This window comes from Cryptococcus neoformans, chromosome 5, assembly GCF_000149385.1.
Source record: "Cryptococcus neoformans var. neoformans B-3501A chromosome 5, whole genome shotgun sequence".
NCBI lineage: Eukaryota > Fungi > Basidiomycota > Tremellomycetes > Tremellales > Cryptococcaceae > Cryptococcus > Cryptococcus deneoformans.
The window spans coordinates 866,177-888,676 of NC_009181.1; the positions used below are offsets into that span (position 1 = coordinate 866,177).

Consider the following 22,500-nt stretch of genomic DNA (forward strand, 5'->3'; position numbering starts at 1 on the left):
AACAGAGGTGTATATATTGCATAATTCCATACATGGCGCATGCAGAACATGGGATTGAACGGAAGACCCAGCGGATACCTGATAAAGTGGGAAATGGAATCGTAGAAGACGAAGAAGCCTCGATCGTTTCAATAAATTTCATTTCGATAGATATTTAATTGGTAACTATAGGCGATAACACTAAATAAATAATTAAAAAACCAATTAAGTCCGCGATTCTGCAAATTTGGCGCTCGGCCAATTTACTGCATGAGCGAAGACTTCCTGCTTTATCCGTTACCCGCTATCCGCTTACCTGCTGTTAAACCCTTTTCACCCCGGTAAGCGGTAATACATTTAATTATCCGATCACACTTGTCAGACGGCTGCAGACCCCCCAAATTCCAGCAGCAACCCTAGATCTTATTAACCAGTATGTTGACACGTGAGTGAAGTTTGACAAGCCTAATTTTCATTGAGTCTTTTTGTAAATGCTAGAAAGGCGCGAGAAATATGAAGTGATGACGTCAAGGTTTTATGTGCTCGTATCATTATTAGCGCATCATCCCGGATGACTCGCCGCCTTCACGCAGCAGACATACCAAATCAACTGACGTTCCAGTCTCTAATACTACTCCTGTCTCCCCACAATACACCTCGTTTTATCTTCGCAATAATGCCTGACCCCGCTCCGTTTTGGCTGTGCCATGAGGTTAGAAACACCATCACTTACTCCACTGCTCATTCTAAAACGCTGACAAATATCCCGACTTATCTGACTTATGTAGTGTGGTGCACAAATGCGACCAGTCACAGTGCGTTTTCGCCTTCCGTTGGACGTCCTAACGGAATGTGTAGGTTGACGGGACGCCCCATTGTGCATCATGTAACGGGGAATTCATTGAAATTGTATGTTATCGCTATGTCCACCCACTGGACAATGGACTTAATAACTTATAAACGTCTCGCCTCTGTTCAAAAGCTCGATCCTGAAGTCAACCCTGATCCTGACTATGAACTGCCTCCTCCACCACCCACTCGACCTGGTCAACAAACACCGTCTCGCTTTGATCCGCATTTCTTGTCCAACTTTCCACCTCCTCCTCAGTCTGAAGGATCATCGTCACCAGCTCGTCAAAGAGACACCAATAATACTGGGAATTTCCTATCCAGCCTCTTCAGTATGCTCGGAACCGGCTCTCGGCAAGGAAGCGAAGAAACACCTCGGCGACCACCTCCATCCTTTCACGGGGAACCCTCTGCTTCGCAAAGAAATGGTCAATCCCAGAATACAGATCGTCCGGGAATGCGAACCTACGCTTTTAATTTCGGAAACGCTCGTGGAAGTGTAACAATTGGAAGCTTTGGCTCAAATTTGGGGCGCCAAGGGTATAGAATGAATAATGACCCCACATCGCCGTCAGGCAATCTGTTTAACGACCCGGATCCGTTTAGAGCGTAAGGTTTTGTCAATCAATGCTATTTAGGGCTTGGAGGTTGCATTATTGTAGTTAACGACGTCTTTAGGGATCCATTTGATGCTAGATTCCGGCCTCCGGGGGATGGCAACCGTGACATTAATGGGGACATGCCATTACCGTTGGGCGCCAATGAAGCCGTATGGAATCTTCATGTCCTTGAAGAAATAGCCCTGACATTCATGTTTGCTACTAGCTTCAACTCATTGCGGCACTCCTTGATGGTAATCCTCCCCCTAATATGGGCAATCTAGGAGACTTCGCGACTTCAGACGGTGTGTGTTTTCAGGATGCAAAAACATTTCTAATGTGGTTTGTCAGCGGACTTCATGAGAATATTGCAGGAGACTTTCATGGAGGCCGCCGGGCCCCAGGGGCCTGTACCCGCCAATGAGACTGTCATCGAAGGCTTACCAAGGTTCACGTTTGACTCTGGTTCTTTGGGTAGGTTGGGTCCAATCAAGTAACTTTCGCTGCATACTGATCCGATCATCAAACATCCAATCCTTAATAGCAAAAAGCCAATTCAGAGACTGCCCTGTGTGTAAAGATGATTTCGAGATTGGTAATGAAGTGATGCTCATCCCATGTGGGTAAGTTGAGCGACTCTCATGTACTCTACGTCATTAACTCTTTTCCAACTCATAAATGTGTTTGAAGACATATCTATCATCCGGATTGCCTAGTGCCTTGGCTTCGGCAAAATGGCACATGTCCTGTCTGGTGCGTTCATCCCTCCGTCGGATTTATTGGTGGCCTATTAACTTGCCCATTATAGTCGATTTTCCCTTGTCAGTGAGGATGAACAACCGAATAACCAAAGAACAACCAATGTTGGGACCGAGCATACCCGCAATGCCGAAGAAGAAAGACCTGCTACTCCTACTATACCTGCTGCTGTGTCAAATTTCTTCAGGAATCTCTTCGGCGGCTCTGAATCTCAACCTCCAACCCCCAGGGCCGCCGCTGGAGGAGGGCATGGAAGTAATGCTTCACAGGACCCTCATTCATCCGTGAACGTAGTAAGCGAATCTACAATATCTGCAGATGCGTCTTCTCGTCATTCACCTACTATTCATGGTGCTACACGACGGGAGCAAGTTCAACAGTGTGATGAAGTAGCATCCGAAGGATCATCTAATGATTCTCTTGTCCGTGTTTATCCTGAGCATTCGTCGGGTGAGACTCACGGAGATGACGCTACCAATGGGGAGGCAGGAAGGATTGCTGAACAAGAGCAGCAGGTGGCATCGAGAGATAGATTGGCGGATAGAGTCAACAGAGATTTCAATGAACGATGGCAGAGGTTGAGAAGGGAGCGGGAGGAGGACGATACTGTTTAGTAAGCCTCGGTTTCATCATATGCTTCAAAATGGACGACTAACTTGACACATCCAGTCATCCGGATCTTGATTAGTATGCATCCGAGAGTGAAACTCATTAAATCCATTAGCATTAAAAGCGAATAGAAACGAATAGTCATGAAGTTGTACTTGTAAATGGAACACTTGAAACTCTTTCCATGCATGCTGCGATATCATTGCGGTTTCGTAGTTCGCATATAATAGGTGGGTATCAGGATCCCTGAGTTAATTTGACCGCCCGACGAGTCCCAGAGTAGTACTTTTATACAACCATGTATGACAACATTATTATTATTATTACACTATACTCAAATCCAGCTAGCTCTTCAGAAGAGCTTTTTTTCATACTCATCGCTCCATCTTCTGCCTATGCGTCCAAAGTCACTGGCCGGTCATTTATATGCAGCAACACTGCCCTCCCTCCACATTCTCCCGCCATCGTCAGTTTCTTCATCAAGACCCCACTCGAGCCCAGCCTCGTCACCAATTTCCTTTGCTACCCTTTGTAAATCCATCAAAACTTTACCCTTCCTGGTAGGTGCCGTCTTTGGAACCTTAGAGCCAGGTGACATTATAGACCGCTGTGCCTTTGGTGTTCGCAAGGCACAGGGCGGCGCCATTGAAAGACTTCGCGACCTTGCTCGAGCGCGAACGACTACAGCCGGCAAAGAAGTTAATCTAATATGTGAAGGAGCAGGTGAGGATGTTGAAAATGTGCTAGTTGAATTCTTGAGTTCTTTAGGAGTAGACAGTGAATTTGGATGGGTCGAACGTTTGGCAGGAAGCGGGGGAGGGAGCATGAGCCGTGCCTGTGGGTTACCACCACTGCCAGACGATGGATTTTGTGGGTCGGATACTGGACGAGGCTGAGAAGGCCTATAGCTCGATGGAGGAGTGGGAAGCGTATATTTGGAGCTTGCTTGAGATGATGAGCCTAAAGTCGGCCTAAACAAGCCCATTGATGGCACAAGCGTTTTTACCATATCTGACGGCAGTCGGCCTGTATGCTCCGGCCCTAGTTTGATTCCGACATCTGCGGCCCTCACGCTCCACTCAGTCCTAATAGGGCTAGAACTGTGTTTCGGAGACGATGAACAGGCTATGATAGATGATGAATCAAGATTTGACAGTAAATCCAGTTCGTCTTCACTACCCTCTTCATCAGAAGATGGGTGACGCATGGGAGAACGAATGAGGGAAAAACGCGTGCGTTTAATGCTAGACGAGGAGGACTGAAGCCCAAGGGTGTCTGATGGACGTCGTAGAGCACTCTTATGAGGAAGCGAGGTAGCAACATTGTCGCTGGACAAAGATGCACTTCGCATACCGTCAGTAGACGGGGGCGGAGTTGGGTGATACATAACCCCGGTCTGCTTGTAGGCGTCTGTGACATAATTGCTTGATATCGGATGTGTTAATGAAACAGATGGCGAAGGAGTAGGACGTGCAGCTTGACTGGGGACAGGGGAAAAGATATCGGGACGAGGAGGTGAAGAAGGTGGAAGTGACAACAGCGGGGATCTTGACGGCTTATGAAGGGAGGCAATGGGTGGGGATGAAGGCGCGACAGACGACGTCGGAGGGGGTGACGGGAGCGGTGCCGTTTCTTGGGGCTTGCGGATGAAGTTGCTAGAAGGCTCACGGAGCGGTAATGCGGTATCTGTCGTAAAGCGGGGGTCGTCATCATCACTGACGGATTCGATGACACGGCGCCTATGTTTTCTAATCGCAGATGATGATCTCAAGGACGGAACCTTCATGTTGAGAAGAGGCGAATGTTTTGTTCTCAGCTGGGGTGTGTCAGTTGACATATTAACCTGTGAGGGGTTGCTCTCCCCCTTCGCGACATCGACAGGTGTCACTGTATGTGTGTTCGCAGTCGAAGAATGGATTGCCCGCTTTCTCCAGTTGCACCGCCTGTATGAATGTCTTCCCAGACATACTCCTGCCGTCTTCGCTCTCTCCCCACCTGCTTCTCGGCAAAGTCTACATGTCCTCTGTTTGGTTGGCCCGGCCCCCTCGACCAACCGAGTATCAGCGGCAAAAGACTTGCCTGACGGTCGACTACGCGTCGCCGATTTTCGTGCTAACCCACAGAATGATCAGTTGTGTCATTTTTTGAACTTCATAAGATAGACATACCAAACTGCTCGAATGACCCTGATGAATCCTCAACAATGCAGCCGTCAGTCCTTCCTGGACAGAAAGGAGCTTGACACTTTCTAGTACCACCAGCGACACGACAGCTGTCACATCTGAAGAGCTTTTCATCACACCTTTTGATAGTCTCTGTTGAGTTTGACGGTTCCCTGAGTTGAATAATCGAATGATTTCCAGATGATGTATCCTCCATTGGTCGTTCGCCGGGCATGCGCTTTTTTCCTTTGCTCTTGGATAATGCTGAAGAGCCACTTGTCGCTGAAGAACCACTTAGTGAACGACGCATCTGAGCCGGAGGTGGGGTGAAAAGATCTGCAAGAGTAGGAGTCGAAATAGACTTGGGAACGCAATCCAAGAGATGGTGCTCAGAAGATTTTTCCTCCATGCCACCGGTTGACTTGGATCGAGGGCGAGGTGGGATCACCACTTCGATGATGGTGCGTCGTTTCGGTCGCCGTGATACGATAGGGGTGCCCTATAGGAAGTCAGTTTGCGGAAACATGGTGTCTTTACGAACACACGCACATGCAAGCTTGATAAAGCTGATAAATTATCTCGAACACCTTTCTCCTCCGCATCACTATCGCTGATGGCTTCTAACTCATCCTCCGAAGAGGCCTTGTTGTCCGACGCGAAAAGGTCATCTAAGGTGGGAAGAGGAAGAATCTGAGTGCCCCGCGATCTTGGAGATACATCTAAATATTCTTCAAAGCCTGCAGGTTTCTTCGAGTCGTGTTCAGACAGAGAATCTTCGTCCTCGTTATCCGATCCAAAGGTCGATTTTCGCCGTTGTTCCGCACGCATGAATTCTCTGAAGTCTGCATCATCCTCCTCCGTCCAAGCTTGATGGAATCCTTCCACTTCTTCCCATTCCGGAAGTTGAGGGTCCAGACCTGCCTTCTCATCCCAGTCTCCCAACTCATCCTCGTCCGACTCGAAGTCATGACCTCCTCCTCCCGTCGATTCTCCATCATCACCTTCCTTTTGTCCAAACCACATGGGTTGTTGCAGAGCTCTCAGCTTGCCCCTATCCTTCACTATTGTTCCTGTTGCCAGGTCAATCTCGTCATCATCCTCGACATCCCGATATTTCTCAAACAATAAATCCCAGCTTGATTTGAGCTTGTCTCTTGATTCTTGTCGTCGGCGAGCTAGCTCCTCTTTTTTCCACTGCTCTCGACTGAAAACGGAACCTGACCTGATCCTTACCCCTGTGGTAGTGAATGGAGCAGAATAATGAGGAGAAAATGGTTGATTACTAGCTCCATACTCGTAAGGAAAGATTGAACCCCCACGGCGGAATGCAGGAGAAGAAAAGGAAGGGCGGAGATGGGACGGATTTGAAGGGCCTGCTATGGGGGTTGCAGGAGAGAACATTGTCAGGGCCGGGGGCTTTTGTGCCCATGGATGGGGGAGAAAGATGGACGGAGGGCGATCGATATGTGTGAAAGTAAGAGTAATAGTGGACAAGGAAACAACAATGCAAAGAAGTCACGCTCGCCTTTCGTGGTGTTTACGTCCTAGCACTCAAATCAAACCGCCGCGCTAATTAGACTACATCAAATAAATAATTATAAAACCTCGCGTCTGATTATTTTCGTCAATCATGAATTTTGTTGGTTGACTACTACGCTACTAATGGAATAATTCATGTCCAGACGTCCCCACGCATAATCATGCATAACCATCCATGCTCTCCTAATGGACGTCGCTATCAGTCATATCTACAGTTAAATGAAATCACTTCTTCACTCGATCAATGGATTTCATTCAGGCGAAGTCGCGTGCGAAAATAAGGATGGATATCTTGACTTTACATCCCGCTCAGTTACGTCTCCAGCATCTACCCATTTGTCTCATAGCCCAGTAAAACACACACTGAATTCAGAGGTCAGCCAACCTCCATAAGCCTCTAGATCCTTGAGAAACGTACTCCGATGAACCTGACCATTGACAGCGCGAATGTCGCCCATAAAATCGCTTGAAAGTAAATTTGCTGCTTGTCTTGTAATTTGTCGCCATCATGCTCCAGAGCCTGAGTAATACAGGTACCATTGGTGGACACAATTACTGTTCCGTTGTCAGGATTGTATGAGCTGGGGAGGCAAGCTTCTACGAGCTGCTTAGTTGTATCGAGACCATTGAGGGTTTGTATGGAGATAGCAAGTGCAGCGTTAGAAAGCAACCACACCACTACAAGGCGGGTTCTGAAAGTTCGATTTTGATCCTAACGATGTAGTTTCTGGTCAGAATCGGAATTATTTGTCAGGGATATGAGTACTTACATCAAGGTTGGGTTTCTCATCGGCTTCTTCAGGCTTGTATGGTGCAACTGCACGTTGTACAACTTGCTTAAATGACTCATCCAGTTCTCCTTGACTCTATCAAACCCATCAGCAATCAGTTACGCCAATTCTTGGTGTTCATATTCACTCTTTGTTGTTCCTCTACTACGGCCGTTTCTCCATCCTTCTCCTTGCTTGACGAGATCGCTGGTAAAGCCTCTGCTCTGTCTGAGCCCTTGGTACCCCAAGAAACATCATGCAGGTTGCAAAACGCATAGACATTCAGGATGTTGGTAAATGAAGGAGCAAGAAGCTGTATGGCACAGTTGAGTAAAACACATTAGCAAAAGAAGATACCCAGCATCTACCACGTACCATATATTGCGGGAAAGAACTAAACATGTGCCAGGGGTCCCTCTACATTCTAGTCAGACTGAATACTCAATTAAATAGGAGAATATGTGATAAGACTTACATAAAGGAATGATGCAATGAGGTAGATACCAATAGTGGACATGATGGCTGCCACCAAGACCCCGTTCGTGGAATTGAAAAGATTACCGAGCTTAGCATCTATACTTCCTCCGTCTCTCAAGGCCCCCTGCACCCCCTCCATCACATCAACAACTCCTCCATTTATAGACTAGATGATAACATACTTTGAAGGCAACGACAGATAAGATGATAGAGCAAATGATCAGATAGAGAGATAAGAAGGCGTAAACCCTGACAATGCATATTAGTTTCTCCACCTCTGGAAACAACCAAGAGTGCTCTTACCAAAGAGTGAGAATGTATAGCCCTTTCTCTCCTTTGGGTCGGTTGCCCAAAGCCAGGACGAGTTGCAACATTAAAAAGGCCAAATATACCCATGTGAACACAAGATTGATCCAGTGGGTCTAAATTAACATTGTTAGAGAGTGACAGTCCTGTTTATGCAGAACACTTACAACGTCAGCCGTACCGAATAAATTGATATTGGCACTCTCAGGAAGCAATTCGATGATAATTGAGAATGTGAGCCAAAGATTGGCGAGAGCGAACCAGGAGAAAATGAGACTGAAGCTGAATTGAAAGAAGAATAAAAGGTCAACCGGTTAATACCATTAAAGTTTAGATATCCTCATGCAGATAGACGTACACATTATACTAGAAGTAGTTAAGGTCAGAATCATATTAGGTAGTAAGAGATTCGACTCACAATTGCCTGTATATGTAAAAAAAGCATCCTGATAGGGCCATGACCACTTCGATATAGTCTAAAAAAATGGAAAACAGAATACTGAGGCGCTTTGTAAGCTTCGCAAGGTAGAAAGTGGTCGCATGTGCTTACGACTGAGGCGGCAAAAGAGCCATTCAACCATCTTCTTCTCTGGCTAATAAGTTCAGCTGCTTGCTCCGGGACGTCCGTTTCCGCCTTGCTAGGTTTGACGTATTGTAGAACCCATTTTTCACCTTTCTTCGCGACAAGCTCAAAACAAAGGATACTGCAAGAGCGCGGCTTAAGTTCAAGTACATTGATTGAGAGCATTGACATACCGGTCTTCTGCCAAGAACATGTTTTTAGTAAAAATGCCCATGCCATATATTCCTTTCTTGCCCAGCCTCGCCGCCACTATTAACAATTCAAGCGTCAATCTGTCGTTGGCTGCGCTAACATGATAAAACATAGCTACTCACAAGTTGCATCACCATGGAAGTACTGGGTTAAAGGGCGGCCTTGGATTGCTTTATAACGGTAGGCACTGAAAGCGCCTGGTAGAACGCTCACGCTATTGTCCATTGCCGTCAGAATTTCTTCAACAGTCACGTTTACGGTACTCACTATCCGAAGCTGCTTTCCAGTGGCTTATCCAAGATGTTTGACATCTTATATTCGAAATTTTGAGCTGCCACCAAAGGATTGAAAAGCTTGACTCCTTTCTTGATCATAGCATGGATTTCTCCACAAGCACCGCCTAGGTTTCGATTATTCTGCTCATTGTCCCTGGTCAAAAGTATGCTCGCATATTATCATCTAGTTACCACCCACGTAAAACGCTTCCCATACTACTTATGTCAGTCACCATCGTTAATAAAAGGTCACTCACGATGATAGATTGCCTTATGGCCGGGCTTTGTTCCCGCGTCCAGCAGCACACAAATCTCTGGCTGAAGTTGCCTCCCTAGAGCATTGAACAGCCAGCGATGGGAGTTAATTTTCTTTGAGTTCTCTTGTTTCAAAACAAAGATTATTTGCACTGGTACCTATGCAGAAATTTAGCGAGGTTTTGACCGGAAACTAAATGTTTTTACAAGATTATTGGGTTCTCCAGGATGCGGCTGGACTAACTGAGGGGTGGCATCTATAGATAGCTGAGTTGTATACTGCTTACCGATCTGAGTATACTGAAAGACATAGCCGGAGAGATGAGACTCACTTCGAATATATGAGCTGCTGTCTTTTTCCCATCAACTTCTTTCTTGAGGATACCGTCTTGGAATACACCGATAGTCTGCAGTACGTCTAACACTTGTTTATCCATTGGATCTAAACCATCAGCCACCAGAGCAACCACAATTTTCTGCCAGCCTGGACGGCCTTCTTCGGCTGAGCGGCGCCAGAATTTAGATCTTAAGAGTTGATGTGTCAATAACCGCTAGAAAACTCTAGATTACCCAACTTACGCTTTGGTATTGCAGATGTCACGAATATTAAGCATGACATTATGCAGAGTCCTGGCATATAATATTTTATCCTCATTGTCTGATACACAAAGCGCTTAGCCCATGGTTTGGCAATCTAATCAATGATTGTAAGGAAACGCACAGCTCGTGATAGCAATGAGAAGTTCAGTTTCTCGGTTGTAGGAAGTTGTTTTTAGCTTCCACCCATTCTCAGGAGTGAAATCATCGGGATCGCATGTCGCAGCCGTGTATCGCATATGCCTGAAACAATATCATCGGCCACGATAGAAATATTTGGCCACTGAACTCATGACTTACGAGAACTCGTTCGACGCCTTGTCTAAAAGGATAAATTAGATAAATACATATGGTAAACCGTCGCAGCTTACCAATGAGCCATTTGGCTTCTACAGAGCTGGAAACAGGTCCTGGCACAGCGTAGCTATCCAAAAGTCAATCTTGCATTGAAAAAGACACGTCGAGCATGAAAAACCTACTCGGCAATGAAATTGCCATTCGTTAATTTGATCCTTTTAGTGGTTGCGCCGCGACGAGGAGCAGTCTGCCTTGTCAAGAAATCGGCTCCTGCGCTGGAAATTGAGGCAGAAGATGCGAGGGGAAGGTCGGGTCCGCCACTCAAGTATGGGTCGGTCGTAAGGAATGTTGATGAGGAAGCAGGCCTGATGGGGTGGGTCAGCTTTAGTACATCATGAATTACCCTCTGCCGCCGACTGACCCAGTTGTCAACGGCGTTAGCTCTTCATTGTCTTCGTTATTGACGGCGGCCCACGATCCATGTCGCCGACTACGACCGCCGTATCCTACGTCTCCTGTATGATCGTACTGATAGCCCTGCTGTCCTTGATAATGGGTTAGTTGAGGTGGATAGTAGGACTGATACTGGTCCGACTGTGGGTAAGGTGTATTAGGGTTGACTGATGGAGTGAAGGATGAATCTACTCTGGCTGAATTGGTAAAGGGATCATGATGGCGGGTCATGGCAATTGTACTAGTCTGCAATAGTCAATAATTCCTGGAAAGGCGGGTATGATATCAGCCTTTAGGCCTTGATGTGGTTGAGCATAGATAGTAAAATAAACGGGAAACTTTATATAGATGTCAGAAATCCATGGAATCCTGAAAAATGCGCAGCCGGTCACCACACCGATGGTAGCAGGGGATGTGAGATGTGTTGATCAAGTATGGAAAAACACACATGCGGCGGTACCTGTATCTAAAGGACCTTCCAGACTGCCAGCCCAGGGCAACATTCTTGCATCCATCAAGTTTTCCTAGTAGGTACCGGCAACTGAGCGTGCGAAGTTATCTTAGATATCAAGTAGTGGCATTATAAGCGTACGTGCTGGTTACTGGCGATCAACTCTGCACGGTGAGAGAGAGACAGATAAGGCTGTTCCTCGGCAGGTGTCGCGAATATATATGCTGTGTTGTTGTAAAAGTCTGGAAAGAAACGCTAGCGAACAGCACAACTAGTAGTAGTAATGAACGAGCGACGGCCATAGCAGACGGCAGGCGGCATGGGGTAACGTAGGGGTGCCACAGAGCTTGAGGACATGAGGCTAGTAGTACACGACCGATGACTGACCACCATGCTTTTCAGGAATCGAGAAGGAGACGAGACACAGCATCAGACGCTAAAATAAAAGGAAAGAAAGTCGAGAGCGGTCGAAAGGAACGAAGGCCCTAATTTAATGAAAAATGAAGCCATTTCGCCGCGGCGCCCTCCACGGATCTCAAGGCGCCTCCTCCTCTGCCTAAACATAAATCCGCCAAAGTGGAAATCGCGGTTTCAGTAGATACCTAAGATAGTATCCTCTCTGGCCTCTTTTGGCTAAGATCATGTGTAGTATCTGTTCTTAACGCTGTGAGAAGCGTTACAACCCTACGGGGTTTACTTCTCGCGAAGTTTTTCTGCGCCCGCGTTGCCTCTTCAGCTTGCTGAATGTAACGCACGATGTCGCTGGCACCGCACTACCGCCTTCTGATGTCAGGGTTCCCCCCTCTTCACTTTTTTATTCTCTCTCTCCTACATTTATTTGGTGCTATGGTTTTTTACTTTTTGAAACTCATTCGGATCCGGAACGACATGAATTACGTCACGACTTCTTCTCAAGTCAATGACGGAGCTGAGTTGAAAAGTAATGAATGATTATAACCACAAACGGTATTCATGATACATCCGTTCGATTACGTCGTTGCTGTTATTAGCTAGTAATAGTCATCCATTGATCCCAAGCTTATTATTGCTTGGTCATCAATAATCAGCCGCCCCGCCGAACTATCAGCACGAATATGCCCAAAGCAAACAAATCCTCGGCTTCAGCGGGGACTCGTAAGAAGCATGCCGCCAAGAAGACTCACAGAGAGCACGATGACGATTCTGATCATCAACCAGAGTCGGGAACACCTCAACCTTCGAGAAAACAGCGAGGGGAGAAAAAGCTCTCCAAGGCGCAAAAGAGAGCGATACCGAAAGTGAAGCAATACATCCCTCCACCAAAACCCCCTGCACCTCCCATTCTGGATCCTCTCGACGGACAGGGCCTTGCGAGAACTTTGCCGGCGGATTTGGTCGTCGTACTGAGACGATTAGGAAAGAAGGACGCTGTTACAAGGCGCAAAGGTCTTGAGGAATTTAGGGATGGCTGGGTGAAATACATTCTGAAGGAGAAACCAACTGAAGAGGAAGAAACTGAACGAGAAGTGAAGGAGATTGCACTTCTAGCAGCTATACCTGTCTGGGTAAGTGATTTGTACACCCATTTACAGGTTATCTCCTGACTTAATACTTAGCTACATAACCTCCCAGGTCTTTTACAGTCCCCTTTCCACAGAGCTATTGCTCTCCTTATTCATACAGATCTTCTTTCTGTGCCTGCCCTTCGGGCTTCAATTTTGGAAAGCCTAAATTTGGGCCTGTTACCTGGTACCCAAAACCGTGATGTTCTTGGGTCTTGGATGATAGCTGCTTTAGAAGAAGGTCGAAGGGCAGGTGGACTAGGGCTCAGGGGATGGGAATCGTCTATCCTCTGGAAGGCGAGCGGTGAAGAGGTTGGCGGTGATACAGACATTCGCATTGATCTCAAAGAACACCTTTCCACTTTAATCGAGTACCTTACTCTATCTACCCTGAACCCTTCGATCCTACACGAGGACATCCATCCAATACCTGTAGCAGCTACCCCGGTGTCTTCTATTCCTTTGGGCAAAAAAGGTACTAACAAGCAAGGGAAATCAAAAACATCTTCTGCCCCACCGTCTCGACAGACTGAAACACCTGTACCACCTCCGGAGGATCATGAAATTCTTGAAGAAAGGATGACAAGGTATCGAGTGGGCGGACTTATAGGTCTTTCATGGCTCCTGCAACAACTACCTCAAGTGGGATTGACATCCTTGCCTGAAGATTTGGTCACTTTGCTACGTCATCCTGCATTATGGCTTTCCTTGTCTTCAGAACAGGTTGATACAGTAAATTCACCTGGGTCCTTGGGCACTGCTCAGCCTCCTGTTAGAAAGGCAGGTTATGGGCTCCTCGATGTGCTTGTAAACTCTTACGAAAGTATTGTGGCTGAGCCCGAGATGCTCAAAATGGTGTCAAACGCTGTCTTGAGTAGCTGTTGGAGAGAAAAAGAGGCAGTGGTATGGGAATCTGCAGGGTCCGCTATTGCCAAGTTTATCCGCAGTGAGTGTTAGAACCTGATGAGGACGACCATGCCTGATCGAAGCATTTTGTAGAATGGCCAGAATGCTGGACACTTACCACAGAGTCTGCTGCAGACCATCGTGATGGGCGCAATGATGGGCGCAATGATGGGGAAGAGGAGGTCGACAGTGAAGACGAGAATGTTCAAAACGCCGATGACGAAGATGGCGCGAATCCGGCCACTCTCCTTCAGCTTTCTTCACCATACTACTCTGATTTCTTGGACTTCACATCCACTATTTGCCCTTATATTCCTCATATCACTTACCCCATAATTCTTGTTGTTCTCTCCACCCTTCCGCCCTCCTTATTGCTGCTTGTTGGGCCATCCCTTCAGCTCCAGACGTTATTCTCTCATCTTTGGGCCCCCCTGGATTCTCGCTTACTTTCCACGCATTGTCTGCCAGGTCAAAAGTCTGCATTCCAAGCGTTTTTCCAGGCTATATTGGAGTGTACCATATTCCTCATTGGCAAGTCATGGAAAGAAGAGGACGGAAAAGAGGCTGCAATGTGGTTGGTGAAGGAGCAGCTAGGCAACAGAGCATGGAAAGAGGGCGTTCTGCTTATGGGCGGAAGGGCTGGTGGAAGGCATGTCCCTCGAGGATGTACCGAAGAGAGTGAAGCTTCTGCATTTGGCAGCACTCTTGGCCGTCTGGCATCTATTGATCAACTACTCTTAGACCAAATCCGGGTCGTGCTTACCCAGACGCTATCTGATGCTTGTTTCCCGCAAGAGAACCCGGAGAGCGGTCCTATGGAGGTAAGTATTTTACCGAGAAGCTTGAGTATACTCTCTGCTATAAGCGACGCGATTGCTGCTAGTCAAGTGATTGCCCTAGTGGATCAATTAATGGAGGATTTGATCGAAAAATTATCTGAAGTGTTTGTGGGCTCTTCAAAGAGCGACAATCCCTCCCATGCAATCATGGCGGAGACATTAGTAGATGCTCTGAAGAACCATCACCATTTGGTGCACAGCGACACAATAGAGGTAAGTACCCACCGGCACGTTCCAGTGCCGAAAAACTAAACCTTACATATCCTTAGAAACTTTTGGGCCAAGTCAAAGATTCGTCTCACGAGCTACTCATAATCCTGCACCCACCTTTATTCATTGCTTATCTAGACAGCCTCTGCTCCAAGTTGCCGTCTGCCGAGCGACATGTTTGCCAACAAGCTCTTTCTACCGTGCTGCAGTCTTCCGAAATAGACTCTTCGCAGCGCTTCACAGTTGCCAATGCTGTGTTGATTCTTGACCATACCCAACTTCTACAATCGGGCTCACTGGATCAAATTGTTAAAGAAGCCACGCATGACGCTCTAGCAGGCGGATCACCTATTGCCATCCCCGTGGTCACCGCATCTCTCAAATCCCTTTGCTACCTATCAAAATCTACCCTGGATGAGGTGTTATCTGTTACCTGCAGCGTCATTCGTGAATCAACCAAAAAGCTTCTGACCACCGATTTCGTTGAGCTTGGTGTTCCGCAGGCGGCCTTCGAGATCTTTGCTGCCTATGCCACAAACCATCTTCAGGAAGTCATCGAATCGGAGCATTTGATTTCGGGTCTGGTCAGCGTTCATCATGTCCTATTCGTTTTACCTAGATTACCTGGTCACATTGCCTCAGCCGAGTCAAAGGCTAGCGGCCTGCTCAGTTTATGGTCCAAGCTGGGTGAACTGGTTGTCGAATACCAGGAAAAGGTCCTCCAAAGAGTGTACAGTGCCTTAAAAGGAGAAATGGGTGATGTAGAAGTCAGGGTGGACCCTGAGGTGCTCATCGACGTGGCTCTTGCAACAACCCTCGGGTCCCACTCTGCTCCTTCCCTCCAAGCGCTTGTCCTGGCGTTGCTTCCCGAAGTGATCAGTATCATTCAGGATCTCGCTCCTCATACATCCCAACCTCCCCATCCGTCTCTGCCTATCGTGGACCCACTTATACCGTTTGTCCCGCATGGTGACGATGACCTTGACTCTATTCAACCAGAGTTTGATAGCCTTGGTCGAGCTCAGACAGCCAGATACGCCGAGGCGGCGGTAGCTCTACTCCGAGCAGACAGAAGCCTTGTTAAGGATGAACCTGCTTTATTGCAAATGATTTTAGCTGTCAGTCGACTAGCACAGGATGCTCTAACTGTTCCCGGAGCATCCAGAGGGCTGTTTTCGAAAGAGACACCTTCCACCCGCCTAGCTGATCTGGTTCGAGAAGTAGAAGGGGCCATTTCTTTCGCTCTTGGATATGTGGACGAGGTTGAGCCCTCTTGGCACCATGCCACCATTCATGCTCTCAAATCTGGATCTGTGCCACATGATTCCGACTTGTTACAAAGCTTAATGGTTGCGCTGCAGAAAGAAGTGACTGCAAATGGTAACGACGTGGATGCCAGGTCATTTAGGGACGTGCTTTACAAGCACATGAGACAAATAGGAGCGGGTGTCCAAGAAGGGGAGGCATGGCTAAACTATGCCATGAGTCTGGTTGACAGATGTAAGTTTATTTAGCGTTCATTGATGATCTGGCACTGATCAATCGCTCAGCACCACAGCTCAGTCTCGCCATAATAACTGCCATCAAACCTCTCATGCTTGACACACAGGCTTTTGCCACTGCCCAAACCCGTCTCGCATCGGCTCTTACAACCATTCCCCCGTCCAAGTGTCATACTGCACTGAATCTGTTGAGGATCTTCAACGCCTCAGCTCCAGAGGTCGATTCTACTTCTGTATTTCTCCCTCAGCAGCGAGCCCTCTTTGTACTTCGCCACGTCGCTGGATGGCTCACAAGTGATGATGTCGACGAGGACAAGTTGCCTGAGGATATGGAGTTTAGAGTCTTGGAGCTCGAAGGGTCAGTGGCGCCAATCGTGCAAGACGTGGGTGGCGCACACTGGGATGGGATCTTTGACTTGGTTGAAAACGGCTTAGAGGTGACGAGCTTCCTACATTTTCCATGCTGTTCAGAGACTGACACTTAACAGAATTCGGGAATGGACGACTCCTCTTCGCTCTGTTTGCTTTACCATAGCTTGTCCGTCCTTCAGCAGATCAGGGATCTCTGTCAGACCAACAAGTCTTTGAGAGCTTCTTGGACAAGTAAAACGAATCATATGAAACTTGTCTTGGATCTATTCTTGCAATGTCGCTCAGGTATTTTTTTTTCTATTCAAATTCAATATGCGCATCGACTGACAACTTTTAGCGAACTCTGTCCCTCTACAATTAATTCAAAATCTTATTCTTGACCTCCTGCCTGACGTCCCCGAGCAGGTCATGAAAGAGGCCAGCTTGACATCACTTTGTAATCTGATATCCCTTTCGACATCTTCGGCTATCCAAACTGCTGCTTATCGAATCATTTCTCAAGTTATCAGACATCAAACAGTTGGACTGGTCTTGGAAGTAGAAGCATCTGTAGCGCAAGCCCAAGAAGGCCATGCCGAAAGAACCATTGAGATGGCAAAGGAGTTGGTGGATGTTGTTAAAATTGGAAGTGAAGTAAATTGGCATGGCGAGCTTGGTGTATCCCTAGTCTTGGGACAACTATTAGCTTGGATGTCTATATTGGATTATTTCGAGGATGCTGTAAGCGATCAACTGACATGACTCTATGAGAAACTGACATGACATTCCACAGTCTCGGACTTTACGCTGGGCGTACCTGGATCAACTAAATACATCCAAGCTGATCACGGACGGCCTCGTTCCAATGCTCTTCTCCATCCTTGGAGTATCTGAAATGGGGGCCTGGAACTTCCCCGCCAGCCAATACGCTGTAGATGAGTTCTTCACGGAGTTCCTTGACCCGGAGTCCTTGCCGGATCTTTCCCCACTTGCCTCTCATCTATTCTACCGAGCACTGGTCACTATTCCATCTTCTGTCCGAGCATATTACGAATCTCTTAAGGATCGCCAGCTATCTATGTCCATGCTCTCATTCACTGCTCGGCACTACTCTCCGGTAATCATTGCGCACGAGTTCTCTGCTTTAAGGGAACCGTCGGCGATGGCTCAGCTAACTGAAGAAGGCTTGAATGTGCGGATAGCGCAAGGTGGTGGTGCAACTATCGCAGCAGGAGCTGGGTCCGCTGAGGCAATTGCCAGCTACGTGGTCGATGAACAGCCAATGGAAATTGGCATCAGATTACCGGCAGAGTTCCCGCTGAAAGGAGTCGATGTCAGAGATCTGCGAAGGGTGGGGGTGCCAGAGAACAAGTGGCGAGGGTGGTTGATGGGTTTACAGCAAACTATCACATCAAGGGCAAGTCATTTTTTCTTCATTGGTTAAGTACCTAGACTAATTCCCAATAGAATGGGTTGATTCTCGAGGCACTTACAATGTTTAAGAAAAATGTTTCGCTGCATTTTGAGGGCGTCGTGGAATGTGCTATCTGCTATTCGTAAGCCTTCTCTACTCGAAACACTAATAATCTTATTTACTGATACTTTGCACGTCAGTATCATATCCCTTACGGACAGGACGCTTCCCACCAAGCCATGCCGAACGTGCAAGAATCGATTCCATGCGAGCTGTCTCTTCAAATGGTTCAATTCGTCTCATTCGAGCAGCTGTCCTCTTTGTCGAGCTCTGTTCTAAAAGTCAGCTTGGCTTATAGCAGTGTGTTTCTATTAAGATTACAGTGCATGCATTCATAGCATACGAGGTTTATGTTTGGCAATGCGCTGATGATGGGCTCTTCTATATCACTTTTCAGTCTAGTTTATTTTTTACTGGTGAAGCACTTCCGTGCAATTCATAGCTATAATATGCAGGCCTATCGTACACCTTTCCCGTCATCACTTCTTTTTCGTTTAGACTTTGTCCCCTCTGCATGGCCGTTGGTCGAAATGGTGCCGCCAGCTGGTTGCCTCCCCCGTCCGCGCTTTTTTCGCCCATCTTGAACTTCCTCGTCGTCGTCTTCGTGTTGCGCGTTGCGTTTTGGTATGGAATGATGTGACTGTGTTGTTGTGGAGGGTGGTCAATTCAATCGATTCATCATGCTCTGTGCTGAGGTTACAGCCACTCACATCGCGATATTTCGCCAGGTACACTCTCAAAACACCCTCATAATTGTCGAACCCCAACGCGCGCATGGATGTAAGTATATCCTCCCCGTTTAACGTCTTCCTCTTTTCATTCAGACATTTTTCAGCCGCTTCTGATGTCTGTAGTGATGAATGTGTTATATTACTGCCTTGAGAGTGTAATGGAGGAAGATACGTACGATAAAAGAGATAAATTCCGACACACATTCTTGGACACATTCCTTGGCTTCCTTCGACACTTTGGCTGAAGTTGGTAATGAAGACTTCATGATTCGCGCCACGTTCGCAATCTATAGCATCGCTGTTCAGGCGCGCAAAACAGGATATTTCGAGCAAGAGAGCATTGGGATACTTACCGGCAGCCAACGATCTTGTTCTCGAAACTCCTCAACCTGAGCCTCTGTAAATGGCTTCGAGGGGCCTACTCCTGCCGAATTAGCGGAGGGCTCGGGTTGGTTGCCTAGCGGGGCAAGGCTTTTGAGGTTTGTATGTTCTGACATCTGGGCTTGTTCTTTTTTGCGGGAACAAAAGGCGAAAGAAGAAATAATATGACTCCACGATCAGATGTGGATTTGGATCTTTTGGATGTTGATGCCGGAAGCCGGAATTGGTCGGCCGACTGCTTGATCGCCGCTTTCTTTATCTGATATCGTGATTGTATTTCATTCGTCCTTCGTTATTTTATCTCCCCTCAATCTTGTCCAGCCATGCCCAAACTCAACCTTCGCTCCACTGCCGTGAAGCGCATCATGCAAGAGGCTGCAGAACTCGCAGCCGCCGACGTCGACGACGACGGCTTCGTCGCCGCCCCCTTGGAGGTACGCCCCCACTTCGCACGCATGACTTATCGAATATGCGCCATTTCAAGGATCGTAGGGCTGACCAATATGCCAGGATGATATATTCGAATGGCATTGTACGATGCGTGGAGTGCCGGACAGTGAATATGACGGTGGTTTGTCCTTCTATCACTCTTTGCATAATTCTCCCGACTAATCTGATCACTTTGACTCCGCAGGTCTCTATCATTTTCGCATAGTCCTTCCTCCCTCTTATCCCATGAGTGCACCCGATATTATTTTATTGACTCCCAACGGGCGCTTTGAGCTTGGCAAAAAGGTGGGTCATGGCACCAGACAGTGGCGGGTCAACGGACAAAGGGGATAAAGGCAGTGCCCGCTGCGCCTGCGCAGTAGTTGCTGACGCGGGAAAATAGATTTGTATCGATGGCCTTACCAGCTTTCACGCTGGTTCATGGCAACCAGCATGGGGTGTTCGTACAGGTAGGCCACATGGTTATCATCTGTTCATACGGGCTTGTTATTTAACCTTCCTTCCAGCCATTGTAGGTCTTCGGTCGTTTTGGATGCAATCTGGCGAGGCTCTTTCTGCTATCGGTGCTCTCGACCATTCGAAAGAGGAAAGGAAGCGGCTTGCAAGGCTTTCAGCAGAATGGAAATGTCCTACTTGTGGTATTAAAAACGAGGAGATCATGCCAAGGTATCCGGCTGCCGTTGATGAGAAAGAGGGAGGGAAGGGAGGGAATGAAGATGTCAAGCAGTATATGGACAGTGGAGACACAGTGGATTACGCAGCTGCTTGTGCTCTTAAAGCTGAGCACATAGAGGAGGCAGGAGATAGAGGGCTCGACTCTGAACATTTAGAGTCCCGTCCTGCTGAACCGGAACCACAAGCGGAAGCCACAGATTTACGGGCGTCAGCCTCTCCAGAGGTTATCTCCACGTCAGCTGTACAAACTTCACCCTCGTCCACACAAATCACTCTTGAACCCTGTCGCACTGTCCCGCTATGGCTCGATCACCTCATTGGGGGATTCTGTATCGCCCTTGGGCTAGCCATCTGCAAGCGAGTCGGGACGTACATCTTGAGCTGAGCTGTTGAATCGGCGGCGCGTTTCCGTATCTATTGATCTTCCTTATTGTATCTATCACACCTTGCCACACTCTAGATGTAGACATATTGTCATGTATTGCACCCTTTTTTGTTTGCCAGCGAACTGTCCGAACTGTCCAAGCAAAATCATATTGTCATAAATGCACGGTATCATCAACACTAAGTAAAGAGAAGAACTACGGTATCCTTTTCAGTAACATATATCCAGTGGTCCGATCGCATAAACAAAACATGCCGTTGAAAGGAACCAGATGTTATAGCCAAGTATTTAGATTGAGAAGAATGGTTGTTCCCTACTCTGTCCTTGCTGCTGACCCTGCTGCGCTTGTTTCTGACCAAAAGGATTATTCGCCCCGAGACCACCTGCACCCGTCTGCTGCATGGCAATTCTATTGGAATTGTGAAACGTCGATCCCACGGGAATACCTGAACAGCCATCAGCACAACCATCGACACGGATCAATCCAGAAAAAAAGGCCATCAACTGTACACTTACGGAGGTTGCCCATGTTACCAAACGTATCCAAACCATCCTCCCTGCCTCGCGCCAACAAGGAAGCCAACTGGCCATGCTCGACGTCATTTGTTTTAGTCTGGGGTGTCCAAGCCGGTCTAGCTGTCGCTTGAGGCTCAAGAGGCTGTTGCTCTGGCATCTGAGCTTGAGGAGCAGGAGACTGGGATTGTGCGGTAACGTTAGGGACAGGGAGGAAAGATGGCTGCTGCGGCTGAGGCGATGAAATTTGTCCAGTCTGCTGACTGCCTAAACTAGGTGCAAATGGATTGTTGGATCCATATCCTGTAGGCTGAGCTAGCAAAGAAGTGTGTTGCTGCTGTAAATATTGCTGTTGCTGTATCCACTCTTGCTGCTGGCGTTGTTGCTCCTGGAGAGCCATTTGCTGACGCATATACTCCTCTTGTTGCTGTTGTTGCATTTGTTGTTCCTGCATCTGAGCGTAGAACGGCTAGTAAGAAAGGGTCAATATGGTGAATTCTGAGGTAGTTTGAGAGCACTTGCATTATAAGACGTATACTGCGGCTGTAGCTGTTGTTGCTGCTGGCCCCATCCAACATCGACCAATGGCCAACCGCTAGTAGGCTGCACCGGCATCTGCTGAGTCTGCTGAGCAAAGAGATCCGGTTGCTGAGTATAGGCATTCTGAGATTGTCTACTGGGGTGTCAACTTTGCTTATTTTAACAAGTGTCTTTTACTCACAAGTTCAAGCTATCGTCAAACAACGCATTCTGAGTCGCACTCTCTTGTTCTCGCTTTCTTTTCGCTTCCTCCTCCTCAGACAATCTGATGGCCCGTTGAAGATCGTCCTCTTCCTGAGTCAACATACTTCTTCTCCTAGCTTCATCCTCAGACATCCGCTTGGACTCTTCGATGGCCTTTTTAAGATCGTCTTCTTCGTCACGAGACCTGTTCGGTCGAGTTGTAGGGCGTGGAGATTCGTTCTGTTGAGCAGGGCGTGGAGATTCATTTTGTCGAGCTGGGCTACGAGGTTCTCCGTAGTCACGGTCACCACGAAGACCAGATGCTTCGATGGTACCCAACATTCTGTCTCGCATAGCACCCCGGGAACGTCTTTCTTCCCTCAGTCTCGACTCGTCTTGAAGAAGATTGGTGATATCCTTTGCCTTTTGTCTAACATTGGATCCCACATCCTTTCCATTGTCGTCCACATAGACAAACTCTTTGAGAGTTTTAATGATGTAAATATTGTCTTTGAAGTAGATGACCACGTTTTCCGAGCCAGCGTGGAGGCAGTAGTCGAGAAGGGTGAGCGCCTTGAAAACGTGTCGCCAGTTCTTCCCTTTGTCATTCAAACGTTTGTCGAGCATCTCCATAACTTCCACAAAGTCGTTTCTACACTAAATGTCA

At 47.5% G+C, this 22,500-nt stretch overlaps 7 protein-coding genes across 7 annotated transcripts in view; 3 read left to right on the forward strand and 4 right to left on the reverse strand.

Moving 5' to 3' along the window:
- Nucleotides 1-655: 655 nt before the first annotated feature.
- Nucleotides 656-2,874, forward strand: CNBE3220 (hypothetical protein; the record flags this gene model as incomplete). The annotated part of the gene is made up of 11 exons (XM_770168.1): nt 656-691; nt 768-794; nt 838-888; nt 962-1,437; nt 1,507-1,597; nt 1,654-1,732; nt 1,779-1,901; nt 1,972-2,050; nt 2,118-2,180; nt 2,236-2,799; nt 2,856-2,874. The coding sequence occupies 11 exons, from the start codon at nt 656-658 to the stop codon at nt 2,872-2,874; spliced, it is 1,608 nt and encodes a 535-aa protein (XP_775261.1).
- A 339-nt stretch (nt 2,875-3,213) lies between these two features.
- On the reverse strand, nt 3,214-6,358 carry CNBE3230 (hypothetical protein; the record flags this gene model as incomplete). Its single annotated transcript, XM_770169.1, has 4 exons — nt 3,214-4,070; nt 4,149-4,907; nt 4,964-5,456; nt 5,507-6,358. 4 exons carry the CDS (start codon nt 6,356-6,358, stop codon nt 3,214-3,216), a joined length of 2,961 nt encoding a protein of 986 aa, XP_775262.1.
- Nucleotides 6,359-6,805: 447 nt separating this feature from the next.
- On the reverse strand, nt 6,806-10,932 carry CNBE3240 (hypothetical protein; the record flags this gene model as incomplete). The annotated part of the gene is made up of 25 exons (XM_770170.1): nt 6,806-6,859; nt 6,915-7,208; nt 7,267-7,362; nt 7,415-7,579; nt 7,642-7,683; nt 7,742-7,867; nt 7,911-7,992; nt 8,047-8,165; nt 8,217-8,331; nt 8,408-8,415; nt 8,468-8,548; nt 8,600-8,753; nt 8,806-8,881; nt 8,947-9,038; nt 9,092-9,240; nt 9,299-9,315; nt 9,357-9,513; nt 9,562-9,636; nt 9,687-9,879; nt 9,934-10,012; nt 10,076-10,194; nt 10,252-10,273; nt 10,323-10,375; nt 10,431-10,613; nt 10,778-10,932. 25 exons carry the CDS (start codon nt 10,930-10,932, stop codon nt 6,806-6,808), a joined length of 2,706 nt encoding a protein of 901 aa, XP_775263.1.
- A 1,314-nt stretch (nt 10,933-12,246) lies between these two features.
- On the forward strand, nt 12,247-18,254 carry CNBE3250 (hypothetical protein; the record flags this gene model as incomplete). Its single annotated transcript, XM_770171.1, has 10 exons — nt 12,247-12,696; nt 12,775-13,639; nt 13,723-14,651; nt 14,708-16,148; nt 16,199-16,587; nt 16,639-16,807; nt 16,860-17,242; nt 17,295-17,918; nt 17,969-18,057; nt 18,116-18,254. The coding sequence occupies 10 exons, from the start codon at nt 12,247-12,249 to the stop codon at nt 18,252-18,254; spliced, it is 5,478 nt and encodes a 1,825-aa protein (XP_775264.1).
- A 178-nt stretch (nt 18,255-18,432) lies between these two features.
- On the reverse strand, nt 18,433-19,203 carry CNBE3260 (hypothetical protein; the record flags this gene model as incomplete). Its single annotated transcript, XM_770172.1, has 4 exons — nt 18,433-18,615; nt 18,686-18,823; nt 18,883-18,993; nt 19,060-19,203. 4 exons carry the CDS (start codon nt 19,201-19,203, stop codon nt 18,433-18,435), a joined length of 576 nt encoding a protein of 191 aa, XP_775265.1.
- A 207-nt stretch (nt 19,204-19,410) lies between these two features.
- CNBE3270 (hypothetical protein) lies at nt 19,411-20,597 on the forward strand (the record flags this gene model as incomplete). Its single annotated transcript, XM_770173.1, has 5 exons — nt 19,411-19,521; nt 19,598-19,658; nt 19,722-19,822; nt 19,920-19,986; nt 20,044-20,597. 5 exons carry the CDS (start codon nt 19,411-19,413, stop codon nt 20,595-20,597), a joined length of 894 nt encoding a protein of 297 aa, XP_775266.1.
- Nucleotides 20,598-20,885: 288 nt separating this feature from the next.
- Nucleotides 20,886-22,500, reverse strand: part of CNBE3280 (hypothetical protein) — a gene marked incomplete at both ends in the record, with an annotated part of 1,934 nt that continues 319 nt past the window's right edge. The window contains 4 exons of the mRNA XM_770174.1: nt 20,886-21,043; nt 21,114-21,579; nt 21,633-21,783; nt 21,832-22,485. Of these exons, the coding sequence (XP_775267.1) occupies nt 20,886-21,043; nt 21,114-21,579; nt 21,633-21,783; nt 21,832-22,485 (1,429 nt within the window). The remainder of the gene's footprint in view (nt 21,044-21,113; nt 21,580-21,632; nt 21,784-21,831; nt 22,486-22,500) is intronic.